The 20,826-nt window shown below is 56.2% G+C and overlaps 1 protein-coding gene across 1 annotated transcript; it reads right to left on the bottom strand.

Annotated features, from left to right (window-relative positions):
* Positions 1–4,027: 4,027 nt before the first annotated feature.
* Positions 4,028–6,319, bottom strand: LOC116950778 (growth arrest-specific protein 1-like). Its single transcript, XM_032968838.2, has one exon. It carries the CDS (start codon positions 6,311–6,313, stop codon positions 5,387–5,389), a length of 927 nt encoding a protein of 308 aa, XP_032824729.2. The 5' UTR covers positions 6,314–6,319; the 3' UTR covers positions 4,028–5,386.
* Positions 6,320–20,826: the final 14,507 nt, after the last annotated feature.

Genomic DNA, 20,826 nt, shown 5'->3' with positions numbered 1-20,826 from the left:
CGGGGGGGGCTCACAGCGCGGGGGGGGCTCACAGCGCGGGAGGGGGGGCTCACAGCGCGGGGGGGCTCACAGCGGGGGGGCTCACAGCGCGGGGGGGGGGGCTCACCGCGGGGGGGGCTCACAGCGGAGGGGGGGGCTCACAGCGGGGGGGGGCTCACAGCGGGGGGGGCTCACAGCGGGGGGGGGGCTCACAACGCGCTGATTTATCTCCTCGCATCCCCGCGAGCCGCGTGACCCACGCCGCGACCTCGCGACGCCGAGCACTCGCACCTCCGATTGCCACGGTTGGCTGACTCGGTACGGTGCGAAAGAAAGTTCAACGTGCGTACGTGCACGGTGAGGTCGGCCACAGTCAATCCACCCACGGTGCACCAGAGGTCACCGAGCAAAACACCTTCCGCAGTGGTGCACAAACAACAACGACGGCGACACAAGCTCAACACGTTCCTCGATAGCATCGTGACCTTCAAAGGAAACGAAACAGATTGGGTGCCCGAGTGATGTCACGCGTGAGTCTCGTGGGGTGGGGGACCCCTGAGTGGTCTCGTGGGGTGAGGGACCCCTGTGTGGTCACGTGGGGTGAGGGACCCCTGTGTGGACTCGTGGGGTGTGGGGACCCCTGAGTGGTCTCGTGGGGTGAGGGACCCCTGTGTGGTCACTTGGGGTGGGGGACCCCTGTGTGGTCACGTGGGGGTGAGGGACCCCTGTGTGGTCACGTGGGGTGAGGGACCCCTGTGTGGTCACGTGGGGTGAGGGACCCCTGTGTGGTCTCGTGGGGTGAGGGACCCCTGTGAGGACACGTGGGTGAGGGACCCCTGTGTGGTCACGTGGGGGTGAGGGACCCCTGTGTGGTCTCGTGGGGTGAGGGACCCCTGTGTGGTCACGTGGGGTGAGGGACCCCTGTGTGGTCACGTGGGGTGAGGGACCCCTGTGTGGACTCGTGGGGTGAGGGACCCCTGTGTGGACTCGTAGGGTGGGGGACCCCTGTGTGGTCCACGTGGGGTGAGGGACCCCTGTGTGGACTCGTGGGGTGAGGGAACCCCTGTGTGGACTCGTGGGGTGAGGGACCCGTGTGGTTTCGTGGGGTGAGGGACCCCTGTGTCGTCACGTGGAGTGGGGGACCCCTGTGTGGTCACGTGGGGTGGGAGACCCCTGTGTGGTCACGTGGGGTGAGGGACCCCTGTGTGGACTCGTGGGGTGAGGGACCCCTGTGAGGACACGTGGGGTGAGGGACCCCTGTGTGGTCACGTGGGGTGAGGGACCCCTGTGTCGTCACGTGGAGTGGGGGACCCCTGTGTGGTCACGTGGGGTGGGGGACCCGTGTGGTCACGTGGGGTGGGGGACCCCTGTGTGGTCACGTGGGGTGGGGGACCCCTGTGTGGACTCGTGGGGTGAGGGACCCTGTGTGGTCACGTGGGGTGGGGGACCCTGTGTGGTCACGTGGGGTGAGGGACCCCTGTGTGGACTCGTTGAGACCCCTGTTCTGGGATGGGGGGGCCTGGTGTTGACTCGCCGGACCTCTCAGACGCGGCAGCGCCGCTCGCTGCTCCGTGATTTGTGCGCTCCGCCTCCTCCGCCGCGGCGATCTCCATGACAAAGGCCGCCGCTGCCGCCGCCTCCTCCTCCTCCTCGAGAGGGCGCAGACAAAAGCGGCCCCGCTCGAGGGCCCTCCTCGGGCGCACGCGCGGGGCCCCTTTTGTGTTGCCGCGCCAGGCAGGGGGAGTTGATCTGCCCCGCGGGATTGAGATCCCAACACACAGACACAGAGTGTCTGTGCGGTGTGTGTGATAATACAGTATGACACACATAGTGTCTGTGTGGTGTGTGTGTGATAATACAGTATGCCACACATAGTGTCTGTGTGGTGTGTGTGATAATACAGTATGACACACACAGAGTGTCTGTGTGTGATAATACAGTATGACACACAGAGTGTCTGTGGTGTGTGTGTGCGGGGGAGCGGTAGGGTAGCGGTCAGCGCTACGCCGTGTTTCGAACCCGGCGACCCGAGTTCGATTCCAGCTCACGGCACAACACCGATGACGATGATCTGAACCGGTACTGGGCCTCCCCATAGGTCGACTCAGCCTCAAATAAAGTACCTGGTGCGATGCGTAAACATCGTCACTCGGGAGACAAAGGCGACCGGGCGTGGTGCTGGCCACACACCCCTTCGTGTGCCGTGCCGGCCTTCATAGGTGCACTTCCTGAGAAGTGTGTTAAGCTTATACGGGGGTGGGGAACTTTTCTCTGTCAATCACACCACAGGTGCTAACCCGTCTCACGCCACTGCACAGCAACACTTAACTCCAGCCTGGGATCTCCTCCCACACGGCAGGGACGGGGGGGGTGTCGCTGGACACAACAAAGATTTTTGTCCAGGACAGCCTCAACAGATGCGCGTGTTGGCGGGTAGCACCAATGAAGGCCGGCACGGCGCACGTGGGTGGCCAGCGCCATGCACGGCCGCGTGTCTTTCTCGTGGTGATGTTTACTACGCACCGTCACGAGGTACTCATTTGAGGCAGAGTCGACCTAGGGGAGGCCCGAGACCGGTTCAGATAATCGTTACTGGTGTTGGCCCTGAGCGGGAATCGAACTCGGGTGGCTAAGTTTTTTAGCGCAGCGTGCGAATCGCTACACTACCGCTCCCCACTCGCTGCACACAGAGACGCAGCAGTGCTGAGCAAGAGGGCGCGAGACACGGAGAGACACGGACACTGAGACACAGAGAGCGACAGCCATGGAGAGACAGAGGGACTCGAAGACAGACACAGAGAGGAGATAGACAGGGAGGAATTGAGACAGAGACCACGTAGAGACAGGGCTATACTCAAAGCCTGACAGAGAGATACACACGGAGAAATACACGAAGACTAATGAGACAGAGAGACACGCTGAGACATTGAGAGAAACCCGAACACAGCCAGATTCGTTAATGCGGAGATGGGCAAATATCACGGGGACATGCAGACAAAAAGCTAACGTTTGATGATCCACATTCTCTCAACTATCATCGCAACCAAACACCGAAGTTTTCCGACAAAACAAACTCATTGCACTTTTCTCGCCTCTTAATTATAATACTTTCACTAGGGGACATGGGTTAATGTTGCTCGTTAGATAAGGGCATCCCAACACCGACCTCGGTGGGCATGTTTAGCTGCTGCGGCGCCTGAATGACAACACAGGGAGCCTCAAGGTGGAGGCCTTGGGCGAGGCTGGCACGGCCCACCTCCCATCACGCATCCCGTCGACTGAGCAGGGAAGATTATTGGCGCCGTTGTTTTGGTAAGACTCGGGGGAGAATGACAATGGGGGATTCATAGTTTACACATGCGGGTGCTTCTATGAGCAGGCGGGTGGCATGTGCGCATGTAACCCGAATTCAGGACGCCCTGCAAAGGTTGACTCCCGCAGGGCCACGAGTATTTGACAAAGGTGCACAGACGAACAATTCCATACCTGTCAACCCCTTATCAGTGCCCTACCTTATTACAGACAATTCAGATATTATTGGTCACCCCGTGCCCCTTATACATCTCAAGGTTCATTCTACAAAGTCACATCAAAAGGGAGAAACACAGACAAAACTTATGTTACTAAACTATTTTAGTTTGCCCGTATTGAAACGGCTGTACGCCATACGGATCTGAAAACTCAATTTCCCTGAACAAGAACACAGGTAAACCGTGTGGGTTGACAGGTATGGATTTCTCATGGAGCAGGTATCTTGCACAAATCACATGATCCCTTCACATGCCAGATCTCTTCCTCAAGGTCCAGATATCTCACAAATTGTAAATCTCACAGACCAGATATCACACGGAGCCCGTATTGAAACGGCTATACGCAGTATGGACTTGAAAACTCAACCCCCCTGCACAAGAATACGAAGTAAACCGTGTGGGTTGACAGCTGTGCAATTCGATTCAGCTCTAAAGCCAAACGACCAAGTCGAATGTTTATAAACTGAAAAAGTTCCTCCTCCTCCACGTCAATAGAGATGCACTCACAATGGCAGCTGTGCGAGTGGAGCGGGTCTTTTATTGTGTGTGCTCTGTGTTCAGGGAGTTGTTGCCGCCTCACTGCTCTCACACCAGAGGCAAGAATCTCCCTCGCACAGAACCCGGGACTCCCGGAGAGTGAATTCTCTTCCTTCACCACCCATCACCACCACCACCATCGCCTCCCAATAGATTTTTTTTACGGGGAGAAATTCAAAACTCATTTACTGGCCACAGTAATAATACGGTAAAAAAAGCCACACACCGTGATTTCGAGGTCGTAAAAAACATTATTTTGACTTGCCTTCAAATATATATACTTGTATATACATATGCACATATTATACAGAAGAGCGCACACGACGATCCATCGTCGCGTCTGTACAATTGGTTGGCTTCGACTCGATATGGGGATGGTGACAAAATAAATATAAGCGTGACCCCCCCCACTCTCGCCACTCCTCATTTGCCAAATTTCGTTCCCGTGTTTGGAACCAGCCGACTCGCCCAGTGGAGGACCCCCGAGGCGAGTTCGTGCGACGGCCGTCGCATCCACGGTCAAGCGCACAGCCTCGGAGCAAGCTCTGTCCGCTGCGACTCGTGATGGCGATTATGAGCGGCGGCGCAGCATCCACGTGGGGCGACCAGAGTCGAGGACCATCACCTGGTAAACCAACTAGGTGATGGTCCCGGAGAGGTGGATCACCGCAAGTCGACCGCCGCGGTGGCGACGCGGAGTTTACTCAGTGTCAGGGCGACTCGCGCCCCCGCCGTTGCTCGAATCTCATCATCAGCGGTACGTGAGAAGTCCTCGGAATCCCAGTCGAGCGAGATGGCGGTGATGATGCTGCAGCTTCGTTCCCAGCACGTGACACTTGTGCAGGCACGCGATAAACGTCTCTCCTCTGAAGTGGCCACGCGGGCGACGTGTTACATTCCCACGGTGAACACGGACAAGCGTCTGTGCTGGGTGTCTGCCTGGTGATGAGCGGGGACGGCGCGGCTGGAGTAGGGAGTGTGGATGACGGAGTGTGACTGGAGGGAAAAGTGTGGAGGAGAGAGTGTGGATGAAGGAGTGTTGAGAAGGAAGTGTTGAGCAGGAAGTGTTGAGGAGGGAGTGTGGATGAGGGAGTGTGGATGAGGGAGTGTGGCTGGAGGGAAAAGTGTGGAGGGAGTGTGGATGAGTGGCTGGAGGACCTAGTGGGGATGAGGGAGTGTGGATGAGGGAGTGTTGAGGAGGAAGTGTTGAGGGAGTGTGGCTGGAGGGAAAAGTGTGGATGAGGGAGTGTGGATGAGGGAGTGTGGATGAGTGGCTGGAGGACCGAGTGTGGATGAGGGAGTGTGGATAGAGGAGGGAGTGTGGCTGGTGGACGACTCCGTCACGCAGCGCGAACCGCGTGCCACGCAATCCACGCGAGTGCGCCGAGCTGGGCCCCGTAGGAGCTCCGCACCCGGGCCCCCCGGGAGCCGAGCGCGGCCCGTGGCCTGTGCGGCCCGGGGACCGGCCCCTCGTCGCCGTGAAGTTCCTCGTCGTCGTAGAAATCGTCCGTCGAGGCGCCGCTGCCCGACTCGGCCGCGCCGCCGAAGCACAGCCTGGCCATGTTGTCCTTGACCACCTCGCAGAAGGGCCGCTCCAGGCCGTCGCACACGCACTCGCTGAGGGCCAGGGCCCTGGGCACGGCCAGCATGCGGCTGATGATGTCCCGGCAGCCGGCCGTGCATCGCGCCCCGTTGAAGAGTTTCCCGCAGCTCATGAGGTACTGCTGCATCGCCTCGCCGCACTCGGGCTCCTCCTCGCAGCGCTGCCGAGCTTCGGTGCAGCCCATGGGGCCGCCCTCCTCCTCCTCACCCCCCTCGGCTCCATCCACGGCGCGTCTCGCCGAGTAGGTGCGCGGCATGCACGGCTCGATGATCCGCTTATAGCCCAGGCAGAGCGCGTCCTCCCGGCAGTCGCAGCTCTCCAGCAGGGGCCCGCTGCGCGTCTGGTTGAGGCGAATGAGCGCGTGGATGCAGTGGCTCGGGCAATGCGGCCCAGGCGCATCGTCCTCCTCCTGCTCCTCCTCCTCGCCGCCTCCTTCCGCGGGGTCGCGCCAGGGCGCGGATCGCAGGACGCCCTCGCAGGCGCGCAGGTACTGGCTGTAGGCGCGCTTACACTCGGCCTCCTGCAGGCAGCGGATCTCGGCCTCCCAGCACGGACGCCTGCCCGCGGCCTCCCCTTCCTCCCGCAGCCCCGAGGCCCCGCGGCAGCAGCAGCAGTAGCAGCAGCAGAGCAGGGCCACACGCAGCCACCAGCGCATCGCGGCCATGCGCGCCGCGCTCCCTCCGCTACCGGCGCCGCAGGTAGCGCCGTGGCCACGCGGCGGCGGCAGTACGCGGGCGAGGAGGAAGAGGCGGCCACGGGTCCCGTGGAGACGCGGGGCCTTACCGGCGGGGTGGGATGGGGGGGGGGCTCTTCACGTCGCTCGCAGCGGGAGCTCGGGGTCTCCCCGCGCCACGCCGGGGGCCCGATCGGATCCGCTCGTCTCGGCAATGGCGGGCCCAGGAGGCCGCGGAGGAGACCGCGGGGGGCGCGGAGGCCCGGCCGAGCGGGGCCCAAGCGGAGCCCGAGCGGCGCCCGACGTTCGTGAGTCGGCGAGCGAGCGAGGAGCCGCGTCGACCCCCCCCCACCTCTCGAGGCTTCTCGCGGGCGAGCGCGCCGCCCGTGAGCGCGCGGCCGCGTGGTTCGCTCCGAGCCGGAGTGAAGGCTGCTGCCGCCGCTGCTCCGAGAGAGATGTGAGACACAGGGGGACGAGAGAGAAGAGGGGACACGAGAGAGTGAAGAGGGGACACGAGAGAGAGTGAAGAGGGGACACGAGAGAGAGTGAAGAGGGGACACGAGAGAGAGTGAAGAGGGGACACGAGAGAGAGTGAAGAGGGGACACGAGAGAGAGTGAAGAGGGGACACGAGAGAGAGTGAAGAGGGGACACGAGAGAGAGTGAAGAGGGGACACGAGAGAGAGTGAAGAGGGGACACGAGAGAGAGTGAAGAGGGGACACGAGAGAGAGTGAAGAGGGGACACGAGAGAGAGTGAAGAGGGGACACGAGAGAAGAGGGGACACGAGTGAAGAGGGGACACGAGTGAAGAGGGGACACGAGTGAAGAGGGGACACGAGTGAAGAGGGGACACGAGTGAAGAGGGGACACGAGTGAAGAGGGGACGAGAGAGAGAGAGTGAAGAGAGAGAGACGAGTGAAGAGGGGACACGAGTGAAGAGGGGACACGAGTGAAGAGGGGACACGAGTGAAGAGGGGACACGAGTGAAGAGGGGACACGAGTGAAGAGGGGACACGAGTGAAGAGGGGACACGAGTGAAGAGGGGACACGAGTGAAGAGGGGACACGAGTGAAGAGGGGACACGAGTGAAGAGGGGACACGAGTGAAGAGGGGACACGAGACTTGGGATGCGCGGCCCCAATCTCTGCGCGCGGCCCCGCGAGCCCCGCGCTTTGTGGGGCGCCCCCCTCCCCTCCCCCACCCGGCCCGCCGCTCCTCGCGCCCATTGGCCGAGAGGAGCGCGGGGTCATCGCCATGGCGACGCGGGGGAGGGAGGGGTCGCGCGGTGGGGGTGGGTCCTCACGAGGGAGGGGGCGGGGCGCGGGGGGCAGGGGCGTGGTCGCGGGAGGGGTGTGTGAGACCCAAGCAGAGTTTGTGGTTCATTTGCTTTGACCGGAACTCAAGTGGAGCGGGGTTCGCAGTCCCCTTTGCAAGAGTGACCTGGTGTCAACAACAACAACAACAAAGTGGCGGCGACGTCACCACGGCGCTCGTGCCAGGCTAGGTGCACCTCGAGGCCACGTGAAGGCTTGCTGACAAGGGATATAGAGCTAGGTGTTATGGGTTGACTGAGGTGACTAGCACCAGCTGTGCCCCCTTCCGTGCCAACTTGCTGCGTGTTAGCCGCCTGGCGCCACGCTCTATCTGCCCTGCGCTGTTGTTGTGGGGTGACTGCCTCCAACCGCCCAGTAGCCTTATGGTCCACCTAGCCTGGCACTACCCTAGTACCAGTCGTCGGAAAGTCCACTCAGCTCCACATCCTCCTGTACCATTTTAGTCCACCTCTTCTCTAGCCCATAGATAGAGACACACAGATATACATAAAGACACATAGATACACAGTTTCTAAATTCCAGTGTATTTTACGTAACCAAGTGAAACTCACGAGATAAGGATGACTTGGGGGTCTCCAAAATTACAAAAGCAGAACAATTAAAACGTAGCACAAGCAATCCGAGAAAACAAACCATCCAAAGATAAATCATCGCAAGAGCAACTGTTACAGGCGAAATTAAAACATACTCCACAAACACAAATTAATATACTGTAACAAAAAATACAAAATACATTTCCCAGAAAATACATATTTACTTAAAAACTAAAAAAACCTACAGTGCAATTAAGAACCCGCAATGCGATTAAGTTCGATAAGCATGAAACAGATGCAGGGCGGCTATCGATGCAGGGCGGCTATCGATGCAGGGCGGCTATAGAATAGAAGGCTATAGAAGAGTACAGGGCGGCTATAGAATATGGGACAGATGCAGGGCGGCTATTGCTTTGCGGCGACTTTTTTAGCGCGTCCGATTGAGAATGAACTGCAGTAATTGTGGAAAAATCTCAACAGAGACGAAGTCTCAGCATAAATACGAGAAACGCAGGAGTGTCGTGCAAACGCCACGTGGAGGCGCGGGTCACAGCAGAACGCGTGACCCTGGGCCGGCCAGGGGAGGCGGAGAGAGGTCACATTGATGAACGGCAAACGAACGCAGCACATGGGGCGTCGAGGCTTGGAGTTTTCACTCCCGTGCGTGTCGCCGGCTACGTGACACAAGGCTCAGGCAACACCGTGGTCACTCACAAAAAATATCGTGGACAAAGAAACGGGGCGATTCTTAGATTTGGTCTTTTCACAGATCTCTTTTGTGCGGAGCTAGAAGGTCATCAGGCTTCCGTCCATGATAACCCCGATACATCTTGGAGTGGGGTCACAGCTGGCTCCGCTACCACACAGAAGGACATCACGGGTGGCATCTGCCGCATGATTGTTCAGGTGGGAAGCGCTTGTGTTGGTGGATTTGGAAGGAGTTGGTCGCATTCTGTAGCGCCGTGGTAAAACACGCGGGGGAGTGAGCAGGGGAATTGATGAAGCGATACAATTACAGGTACTTGGAGCATTGACATTTTTCTTTTGTCCAAAGAACCATGCACCTTAGTGCTAAAGTGCATCGTTCCGATGGTGGGGTCGAGTCTATCCATAGGATAACCACGGTTGACTCCTCTACAAAAGGGTACTGATTATATCGACCCCTGAGGTATGATGGGCTGAGTCGACCTCCAATGAGGATCTTCTGAATTCGCAGCCTTACGATTGCGCGCCGCTCGCTCTGCCGCTGAGCCACCTGCTGGGTTCACGGAGAAGTGGGAAAGAGTCACGAGGGGAGTGGTGGGGAGTCATCCGGGGAGTCATCCGGGGGGTGGGAGGAGTCATGGGGGGAGTCATAGGGGGGGTGGGAGGAGTCATGGGGGGAGTCATAGGGGGGGTGGGAGGAGTCATGGGGGGAGTCATAGGGGGGGTGGGAGGAGTCATGGGGGGAGTCATAGGGGGGTGGGAGGAGTCATGGGGGGAGTCATGGGGGGAGTCACGGGGGGAGGGGGTGGGAGGAGTCATGAAGGGAGTCATGGGGGGGTGGGAGGAGTCATGAGGGGAGTCATGGGGGGAGTCACGGGGGGAGGGGGTGGGAGGAGTCATGAAGGGAGTCATCGGGGGGGGGTGGGAGGAGTCATGAGGGGAGTCATAGGGGGGGTGGGAGGAGTCATGGGGGGAGTCACGGGGGGAGGGGGTGGGAGGAGTCATGAGGGGAGTCATGGGGGGGGTGGGAGGAGTCATGAGGGGAGTCATGGGGGGTTGGGAGGAGTCATGGGGGGAGTCACGGGGGGGTAGGAGGCGTTATGGGGGAGTCACGGGGGGTGGGAGGAGTCATGGTGGAGTCACGGGAGGGGTGGGAGGAGTCATGAGGGGAGTCACGGGGGGTGGGAGGAGTCATGGGAGTCACGGGGGGGGGGGGTGGGAGGAGTCACGGGGGGGTGAGGGAGTCATGCGAGGAGTCACGGGGGGTGGGGGGAGTCATGGGAGGAGTCACGGGGGGGTGGGGGGAGGAGTCGTGGGGGGAGTCACGGGGAAAATGAGGGGCACCACGTGGGAGTCGCGAGGGGAGGGGGGAGTCTCTGGATGAGTGGGAGGAGTCAGTGGGGGAGTGGGGGGAGTCACGGGGGAGTCTCTGGATGAGTGGGAGGAGTCAGTGGGAGGAGTTACGGGGGAGTCTCTGGATGAGTGGGAGGAGTCAGTGGGGGAGTGGGAGGAGTCACGAGGGAGTCTCTGGATGAGTGGGAGGAGTCACGGGGGAGTCGCGTCTCGCTGTGTGGTCCGCGCCCCGTGTTTGTCTCTCCCGCGATGCGGGGCGGCCAGGAGACTGCCTGTGCTGATAATTTTGATAAATTTACACAAACATCAATTAAACAGCAATTAGCTTGAGACATTCCGGATTTAAAAAGCAACATTGGCTGTTTTTGTTGTCCCACATTTTACAGAATTGCAGTTTTTTTAAAGAAAATGTTTTTAACCTAATTAAGAGCGCTGCCCTGCGTTTGTGGTGGGTTGTTATCGGGGTCACATCCAGCAGAGTTCCCATCAGACACCGCGGTCATCCGATGCCCCAGCGTAACGTCCCGTCATCCAAACTTCCAATTCGTGGAATTGTTTGAAATGCGTGTCTGACAAAACAAACGCGTTTTTTGAAATCTGTTTATGGAGCAAAAATAAAGATACACGGGGGGTGGTGGGGGCCTACATTCAACACGAACGTTCATTTTTAAATAAACATTGCATTCTACACACACACACAATAACAACTACCGTGCGTGTCACTAAGTGACCGTGACATCAACGCGGCACTTGTGCCAGGCTAGGTGCACTGCGACACTACTGGCACCAGCCGTGGACGAGTCCATGGGTTCTCCCGTACCACACGAGGCCCCATTGTCTTTGCTCGCCAACTTCACGCCTGTCGCCAGACCATTGCACCAAGTCAGACGCCCCCCCCCGCCCCCCAATAGTCAGACAAAGCTTCCGCATTTTCTGGGATGCTCAAGCAGGCCACACCGTGAGCTGCCAGAGCCGCTCCACTCGCTGATGAACAACAAGGCCCAACTCCACGGCCACACACGCACACATCGAGTCACCTCCTTCTCACCGACACTGCCCCAGGCCACCTGCCGCTCTGCTGCTCTGCCAATCACGAGTCGAGAGCGAGACCAGAAATTATTAAAATTGAGTGGCGCACCCCGTGCCACAGCGTCACCCCAAGCTGCGTACGCACGTGACGCGCTCCGTGGCATTCGTAATGTACTCGAATTGTAGATGTTATAGTGGGTTTAACACAGGTGTGTTGAACTAGTAACGAATTGGGCATGTTTTGTTCACGTGACAAACCTTCTTACTAATTGGCTGTGTCGGACGGTGGCGGGTTGAACGACACATTCATATTTACGCGATCTAACCCCCAAAGGAACGTCGAATATGGATTCGTATACTTAAATCCCGGTGCCGCTTACTCAGGTGAATCGCCGGGCTGCCTGTGTCGTCTCAGACGGGCGAGCAGGTGGCTTGTTTGGTTTTGCCCTCACCTGAGGTCACGTCTGGCTGGGCGCCCATCGGGGTGAGAGGGCACCGCTCACAAATAGACGGCCGCGCGTTTGCAACTCCTGGGCGCGGTTGACTTCAGCCAATCGTCGATCTGGGGACGTTCAACGGCTCTCATCCTCTGGGGCGCCGCGGTGGCGAGATGTTGACTACCTCGCCTGGTATGCAGGAGGTCGTGGGTTCGATCCCGATCCCGACCCTGCCGCCTGCTGTATATTTGGAGTTTGCGTGTCACTCTCTCCCCGTAGTCGCGTGGATTTTTTTTATCCGGGTCCCCCGGGTTTCCACTCCACATCTAGAAATATGCGCTTAGAGTATTTGGCTGTTATAAATCTCCAAATGATGAGCCACTTCGTTGAGCTATCATTTGTAGCGAGGTCCCTGAAAAAGAGCTAGTGTAAAAAGTTCAGTGGATCTTACCTGGTAAAATAAAATTTATAAAAACGAGTTTAATAGTTTAGTTTATAGAATGCCTCCTGCCCGAATAATGTCAAATTGACCACATTTGGGATTGGGGTTGCCAGGAGAAATCATCATTGCTCCGTCTTCGCAGGGAAACACACTTACGATGAGAGGTCGTGACCAAAAGTTGATTCTGTACTGGACATGCATGCAGTCATTAGGAGCCCGATCCACAAACACAAAAGGAGGCGGCATCACAGCAGCGACGATTCACCACTCCGCTACTCCTAACGCAATCATCCGGTTCATTAGCCACACCGATAAAATTTTATAGTTACCGCTCTACAGCAGTAGCGAGACGAAGAAAACGTCGATTGTTTGCAGTTAGGCACGTGGCTAAAATGTCACTCACTTGCAGTGCCTGGACATGGAGCCAGCTGGAGTATTCGAAATAAACACTCATTAATTCGCTGAAGACATCTTAATATAGAGAGGACCGCAGAGCTTGGATACTTTTTGGCACCGGCTCATCGCCTGTCTGCATGTTTTTGTTTCTCTCCCGTGCCTCTGAATGTCACGAGCGCTGCGCGTGCCTCACCAACGTGCTCATTCTGTATTCATACAGTAATTGTATTCCATGTCGTGAAAGTTGCCTGCATTGGCCTCGGTTACAGTCCGGAAAAATGTCTCACGACTACTGCGACTGCTTCTTATTCGTCGAATCCCGCTCAAAAGTCTCGGCAGGCTTCGTGTGCGAGAGAGGAGGAGGCGAGTCTCCTCTTCCACGAGCAACCTCCTCTCTCCCTTGCGCTCCTGAATGCCCCGGCACCGGGGGGAGGTGGGGGGAGGTGCGGGTGGTGGAGGTGCGGGGGGAAATGGGGGAGGTGGGGGTCGGGCGTGCTGCACCCCCCCCCCCCCCGTGGCCCAAAGTTCGGGCACGGATCCCACAGGCTGAGCCGGGGCCTGGTGCAGGATTTATGAGCGCGCCATAGAAAAGGGGCACTTCGGAGTCATTTTTGTGTTGAGTGGCCTCTCATTGTGATGTAAAGCGGCACAGTAAAGAAAAGGGGGCCTCTGGTAGAGAGAGAAAAGGCGCGACGCGCCCCCGCCCAGACTGCAGGCATGTGCCAGGCAGCAATGCGTTGTCCATTGCTCAACGCAACCCTCAAGGCTATTGGTGGCACAAAGGCCACGCTTGGCCCACCATATGGGCCAGCTCTCGAGGTGTTGTGTCTGTCAGACGGCTGTTTACCTGGGGTAGTTGTGGCAATCGTGCTCACGAATCGCTGCGAATAGCCGAGAGAACGTTGCCCGGGTTGATCAACAACACGCGTTTAAAAAACTAAAAATATATCGATAATGGCTTGTGTTGGGAGTGGGTTTAAGAAGCGAGCGGGGCTGCACCACGCTGTTTCTTCACTCGCTCCTTGACGCAGCGATGGCACCGGCGTTGAAATACGACGGAGGAGACGACCGTGGAAGAGGAGCAATCGATGTTCCATTTTCGATGTTATTTTGTTTGTTTGCGGACGGCCTAACCCTGGGTTTGGAGAAACTAAGCGGCTTGCGAGAAACAACGGAGGAGATGAAAACGGAGAATAAAGGATGCCAGGGACATCTGGCAGAACGGGACGAGAACGACCGCGTGGGAAACACGAAGGGAAATGAGATTCGTGCTCGCAGGCAAAGAATCGGGAGCGAGCGGATGAATCTGGGTACTCGGCAGGAAGACTATCGCACGATTCAGTGGCACTCGCTGCCACTCGGGGAGACGCAAGCGACGTGGCCTGACGCGTAGGTGTTATAAGGCGTTGAAGCTGCCAGGGTCTGTGATGGATGGCGCTCGTGAAAGCAATTTTTCCGAACTGGTTTTTCAGCAACATCTGAAAACCAGATGTCAGATCTGAGATCCAGATGTTTTCTGGAACACACCGACGCAACGAACGAATAACGGTGACCCCCCCCCCCCCCCCCCCAACGCCTCACAGCATACGCGTGTAAAGAATATTTAGCCAGAGCAGCGAGGAAGTTGAGATTGGGACTATTAGCAGAAGCTCTCCAGATCGATCGTGGAGACCGAAGATCCAACGCCGTACTCGAACTGAGCTTCAGTATGTAAACATTTGAAAGTTCAGACTGTCCAGATATTTTATGGACATTTAAACAAAAACAAGCGCAGTACAATTTGACTGGTATTGGCCAAATATCCCAATGCTGAAATTTTTTTATCGGCAAATCACTCAATTGGGATCACACAGCAGCAGCAACATCGCCCCCTACTGCGAAAACTTGGCAGGACCCCCCTGGAAAAAAAGTTCTGAGACTCAGTGAGGCTTTCCTGGGTAAATTAGCGGAATCATAATAAGTAATAACAATAATACAAATGTCAGAAATCATTTACATTTGCAATAAGGTAATTTAACACGTCTTTTCGTGAGCAAAAGTGACGACACCCGATGTCTCAGGAGGCCCGTGGTGGTGGTGAAAGCACAGACAGTGACACAATCTGCAACATCGATTCTCGCGACGTCGAACTTTCGGATCAATCTGACATCTTAGGCCCAATTTATGAGATTTAAAGATAAAAAAAAATGTATCCCGGAACTTGTGAACGTATGGCGACTCGCGCGCAGCAGTGGGGGAAGGCAAGGCGCTGACAGATATCACCCGCGAGTTGAGCCGTCTGTAAAGCCCGCAGCTCTGTGATGGTCACAAGTTCAAGTTGTGGTGGGTTTCCATTGTGCGGGAATTATGTGCAGAAGGGACAATGCCATGGCCTAGCGAGAGATACAAAAGTAACTTGCAGAAGGGCTTTGTTTCATCGTCAAATATAAATAGTGGCTTTGTGAAGTAGTAAAACAGGGCCCTGCGGACGATGTTTTCCAGAAGCGTTTGTTTATGCCGGTAACACGTGCTGTGGAAGAGACTTGGGGATGTGAAACCAGCCCGTGGTCGTGCGGTGTGGAGCGCGATGTTCTTGTTTAGCTGTGTGGGTGGCCGGTGCACGGCAAACAGAGGCAGCTGATGCAGACACCAGCCGTTCGCTCTGGCAAACTCGCTCTCCAACTTGCTATTTTTCAGTCCTTACCGCCAATAAAAGCGTCGCTCCACGTGGCCCCAGTAGGCACCGGACCATCTCAGGGCTGTCCGTCGGCCTGGACCACCACTGCTGAAAGCTGAGCTTGATCGCGAAAAGTAACCCGTGCCAAGTATGGGCCCTAAAGAAGGTTTTTGTTGTTGCTGTAGATTAGCGCGTGTAACTTGCCACAACGGCGCCAAATATCTTGATCATTCGATAACGATACGGGACAAAAAAACAACAACGGAAAAGTGCAGCAGAGAAGCGTAGAGAGATGCACTCTTGGAATTACACCGAGCGACGGAAAGAGGAACGCGTGGAATAGAGAACACACGCAAGCAAAGTGAGCGGAGTAAGTGCAGCAACGTGCTGCTTGGGCAGTGGCTGATGGTGGTGAGTAACACCGGAGTAGCAGCCAAGGATTGGGGCGCATCTGAGAGGATGTCCACTGAGGAGACGGAGCGATTAATGCAGTTCGTGTGAAGGTGCACGGCGGATCACAGTCTTGGGATCGTGAGAGGTGGCGGCGGTGGCTTGACGAAGCCTTCATCCAGCAGTGGATGGACCATGACCGATGATGATTGCTAAGGACCGAGTCACCGTGAGTTGTTGTTGTTGCTAACCCAAGCTTGGCATTTACACGACAGCCAACGTCAGCGGCAACACGCAAGGAGCGCGCGTGCCGCATGTGGAGCTCATTGCGCGCGTGTGTCCGGCTGCCCTCTACTCGTCAGACACTCGCTCCCACCCCATCCCATTGGCACGAAGCGTCTCGGGCATACGCTGGCGCGCACAGATCTGCAGCAATTGCACGCACAAAACGCTCTCAAGTCGTATCCAGACCACCGGCTCAAAACCAACCGAATGCCGTGGGTTTTCAATTGCGTCGCTCACAAATGTTAATTATCGGTGCCTTCCCAGCATCGACACGGAGCGAGCCCCCCCCCCCCCGGGGGTCCGATAACTCCCGAAGACGACTCCCCCCCCCCACACTCAACTCCCCACTCACCCCCACCGCCGCTCACCCACCCCCACTCGTCTGCCGAGCCGCAACCCTCGGGGCCGGGCTATTGAGCAGGAAGGAATGAACTGGACGGTGTGTCCCTCCACTTCATCTTACTGCGGGGTTCCCAGCTGTAACTCATTATCCCAAGAGCGCCGGGCCCTGCTGCTCAAATGACTCCGCTCACCCGCACCTAACGCTATTCTCCCCGAGTGAAAGCCCTCTCTCTCTCTCCCTTCCCCCCACACCCGTGGGCCCACACCACCCCCCCCCCCCCCACGGCTCTGCCATGCATGGGTCCTGCCAGCGGCATAGCTCGGAGAGGCAGGAGGAGGAGGAAGCGGGGGTCCCTACAATGACCCCCCCCCCACCCTCGCCCCCAGCCCAGGCGCCAAGCTCCCTCCCACTTGCCCCCCACCACCTACACCCCACCCACACCCTTCGCTTGAATCCCTGGTTGCCCTCGTGGTGCCAGCCTGCTGGCATCCTCCCCACACCACCGCCTATCCCCACACTGGCCTGGCATGTGTCGTGGGGTCATTTACTTAAAGTGTCTTACGGCCCTCCAAGGCCTCGAAATTTGCCTATGGTCCCCTTTTATAAAAACCTCAATCTCGACTGCCTTTTCGGGGTTTTCTGGCCACCCAGTTGAGGAAACTCCCTCCTGGTGCCCCCCCCCACCCCCAAATTGTGGAACTCCCTACTGTATGTATCCTGAACTTCTTTCGCACCGTACGTAGCCGACCGTATTAATCTGGCACTCCTCCTGATTGTGGTTGTGCCTACCGTTGGCGAGATCAGGCTGTCGGACATTTGTTGATATCTTTAAGTCCCGACTGAAAACAGCGATGCGTTTAAGACGAGCTCTCCCGGAATCGGCTGTGTTCCACCCCCGGCTCTAGTCTCGCTGCCGCTGGCTTCTACTTTAGCATCTGGGTTCCTTTTCGCGCGCGGCGCCCCGAGAAGACGTTGCTGTGAAAGGTGTCTGAGAAGTGTAAATAATTATTATAATAATATTTTTTGCGGCTGCTGTAAGTGCGTTGGGTATGTCCATGCATCTCCGATTAGCACGGTTGGCTAAGTGCGATGCGAAATAACTTCAACATACATGTCAGTTTAACAGTTAGGCTTTCGCGACCAATATCATCCCTTAATATAGGTTTTGTTTTGGGTTAGATCGCGTAAATCTAAATGTGTCGTTAAACCCGCCACCACCCGACACAGCCAACTAGTAAGGTTTGTCACATAAACAAAACTTGCCAATTCGTTACCAGTACAGCACACCGGTGTGTTGGAGAGCAAATCCACAACATTTACAATCTGAGTACGACGTTTCGCCAGTAACTACAACTAGCTTCATCAGGCGACAGACAGATTTGTGAATAAATCCTCCTGTTTCGTTCCTTAATAGAGGGGTAGATGTGATGACGTCACTTGTGAGCCCTGCTTGTGCGAAAGTGGGGGGGGGGGGGGGGTTAATACATGCGTATGCGGATACAATTTAAACACGTTTTACTTGTGCAAAAACAACACAATTAGAAATTTATTTTTTTACACGCAGTCTTACCCCGAATAAAGTTTACACGCGTGACATTTTTTTTTAAAACCGAGGCTGTAGAAACCGCTACAACCAAAACCCGATCAGAAATGTCATGACATCAAAGGCTCTCCGAGTCACCGTGACTCGCTGGCCACGTCGGGCGCTGAGCAAATTCGTGTTTGGGGAACTGCTGTGATCGCGCGTGGGAGCAAACCCAGAGCACATGGAGGGGATTCAGCTGCGAGGACAGATCCGTGAAGATCGGCGCCACAGACAGACGATAGCGCACGACACTTTACTGGCCCCCTATCCTAATCTTGCGTGCGGTGGCGAGATGTTTACTACCTCGTCTGCTACGCAGGAGGACGTGGGTTCGATCCCGACCTTGACGCCTGCTGCTGTATATTTGAATTTTGCGTGTCTCTCTCTCTCTCTCCACGTGGTCGCGTGGATTTTTCTCCGGGTCCTCCGGTTATTTTTCCCCTCCACAATTTAGAAACGCGTTTGGCTGCAATAATGTCCACGTGCAAAAGCCACTTCGTTGAGCTATCATTTACGATGGCCAGGTCACTTCGGAAAAATAACGATACCAGCTCAGTGGGTCTCACGCGGTAAAATAAAGAATAGTTTAGTTAAGTGGATGTGGTTTCTCCGATAGCGTCCCTGGATGGAAGCACTTGGGAGCTCGCTGCCACCCCACAGCGTGTCCGTGGGAATCAGGTCGACTTCGTTCTCCGGAGGAACACAATCCCGCAACGTTGCCTTAAAAATTCGATTGAACAAGCAAAAAAAACCGAGCCAAATCTTTATAAAGGGCAAATAATTTGGTGCAGAAAAAAACCCTCCGCTTCTGAGTAATCCCAACTCCCCACCCCCACAGCGAAGGCAAAGTGAAAGCGTCCGATTTGTTTTCTTATCCCCCCCCCCCTCTACTTGACATCTTGGGGATCAGCGGGTGAAGAGGGGGAGGGGGTCACGGGCAGCGAGTAAATCCCGGCCCGGACTCCTCCCCGCTCCACACTCTAAGCGCCTCCCTGCCCGCGTACGCGGGGCGCCCCGCAGTACGCAGGAGGGCGCAGACAGCCCCCTCCACCCCCCAGAAAGTGACCCCCTCCTCCCTCCCACTACCATCCACAACCTCCTCCACACCGCCACCGGCCCCATTGTTTTTAACAAACTCCCATTCAGCAGAGAGGGGACGGGGCGGAGGAGAGACAGAAAGATGGGGGGGGGGAGGGTGTGTGGGGGGTGTGGGGGGAGAGAGGAGGAGGAGGTGGGGGGTGTGGGGGGTGTGGGGGGGAGAGGGTGGGGAGAGTGTGGGGGGCGTGGGGGGTGGAACAGGGGAGGGGAGATGCAGGCAGAGAGGGCAGGGGGGTCGGGGAAGAGGAGGGGGGGGTGCTGAGCGGAGGAGTGGCGGCTGAGAGCTGCCGTCCCGTGGAGTGAGCTCGTCACGTGCTCGTCACGTGCTCAGGGCGCACGCTGACGCCGCTGTGCGGCCCCGCAGCCCCACGTGGGGCAAGGGGGTAGCTGGGGCGTTAAGTTTAAAACAACACGGCGCGGTTTTTGTGTGTGTGGTGTAGTGGGTGTGTGTGGTGTTGTGGGGTGTATGTGTGTTGTGGGTGTGTGTGTTGTGTGTGGTGTTGTGGGGTGTGTGTGTGTTGTGTGTGGTGTGTGTGGTGTTGTGGGGTGTGTGTGTGGAATCTCAATGCACGAAAAGGCGTTCGCACTACTACGCCCCTACCAGTCCGGATCTGTTTAATTAATGGAAAGAGTTGGAGTTTTTTTTAATGCATTTTATGAATTCACGAGTTCGTCAATGCACGCATTTGCTGCACCAATAATCGAGTATTTGCTGTGTATTACATTATATTTGTTGCGTACTGTGCAATAGTCGTGTTTAGGATTGTGCATTAAGTTAGGGTTTCATACCTCTCAACCCCTTATCAGTGCCCTACCTTATTACAGACCAATTCAGACCTTATTGGTCACCCATGCCCTTATAAATCTCAACGTTCATCCTACAAAGTCCCATCACAAGGGAGAAACACAAACAAGTAGACACTTTTTCTTGCCTCTATTGAAACGGCTTTACGCCGTATGGACATAACAACTCAATTTCCCTGTCCAAGACTACGGGTAAACCGTGTATGGGTTGACGGGTATGGAGTTTATATGACTTTCCTTTTGTTTATCACGAAGTTCACATGCATCGCTTTATAGATAGCACCCACAGACATCCACGTTAAGTTGGTGGTTGCGGTAGCGAATGGCACGTTGTAGTGCTTCCTATGCGTGGGTTTCCTGGATCGCAAGAACAATTAATGTTACGGGTTTCATTATGATCGTGAGATACTCGAAGTTCGCCCGAGTCTCCAAATGTTCAATTGGAGGATTCCTCTTCCCAGGGCCCATCTGGCGTTGTGTTGTTCTTTGACCATGAAGAGGGACGATGGTTTCCAATAGAGGACTCCATTCGAGGATTCCACTAGAGGCCTCCACAAGAGGGAGCTCTAATGGATACTTGCTCCACTCTTCCAAGCTGAAGAGACGTCTTGCAACTACAATTTTTATTTTACCAGGTAAAGGCCCACTGAGCCATGTAGCTCTTGTTTTCAGAAGCCACCTGACCACAAACGATAGCTCAACGAAGTGGTTACCATTCCTGTCAACCCATACGGTTTACCCATATTCAACAAAACAGGTGTCAAGATGTTGAAACACCAAACTTAAACCTTTTACAAGGAATCATGTGTGCATTAACAGAATGCAAACCAAAAACATACTCTGATAGCATATGCATTGTTTTTGAAACTGATTGACCCACACCAGAGACACGCGGAGAGAGACAAGCAAACTCCAAATATACAGCAGGAGATATGTCTAGAATAAGAGAGACAGGTAGAGAATGAGAGAGGATAGAGAATGGGAGAAAGTAGAGAACGAGAGAGGATAGAGAATCAAGTCGGCGGATTTGGGGGCGAGGGAGCGCGGCGCGGGCGCGCTGTGTGGCCTCCCGCACCCAACTGTTGTCACTGCTGTCACTGCTGCTGCCACTGCTG

The sequence above is a fragment of the Petromyzon marinus genome, chromosome 40 (genome assembly GCF_048934315.1).
Source record: "Petromyzon marinus isolate PM22_M1 ecotype Great Lakes invasive population chromosome 40, UKy_Petmar_22M1.pri1.0, whole genome shotgun sequence".
Lineage (NCBI taxonomy): Eukaryota > Metazoa > Chordata > Hyperoartia > Petromyzontiformes > Petromyzontidae > Petromyzon > Petromyzon marinus.
This window is presented reverse-complemented; position numbering and strand designations above follow the sequence as displayed.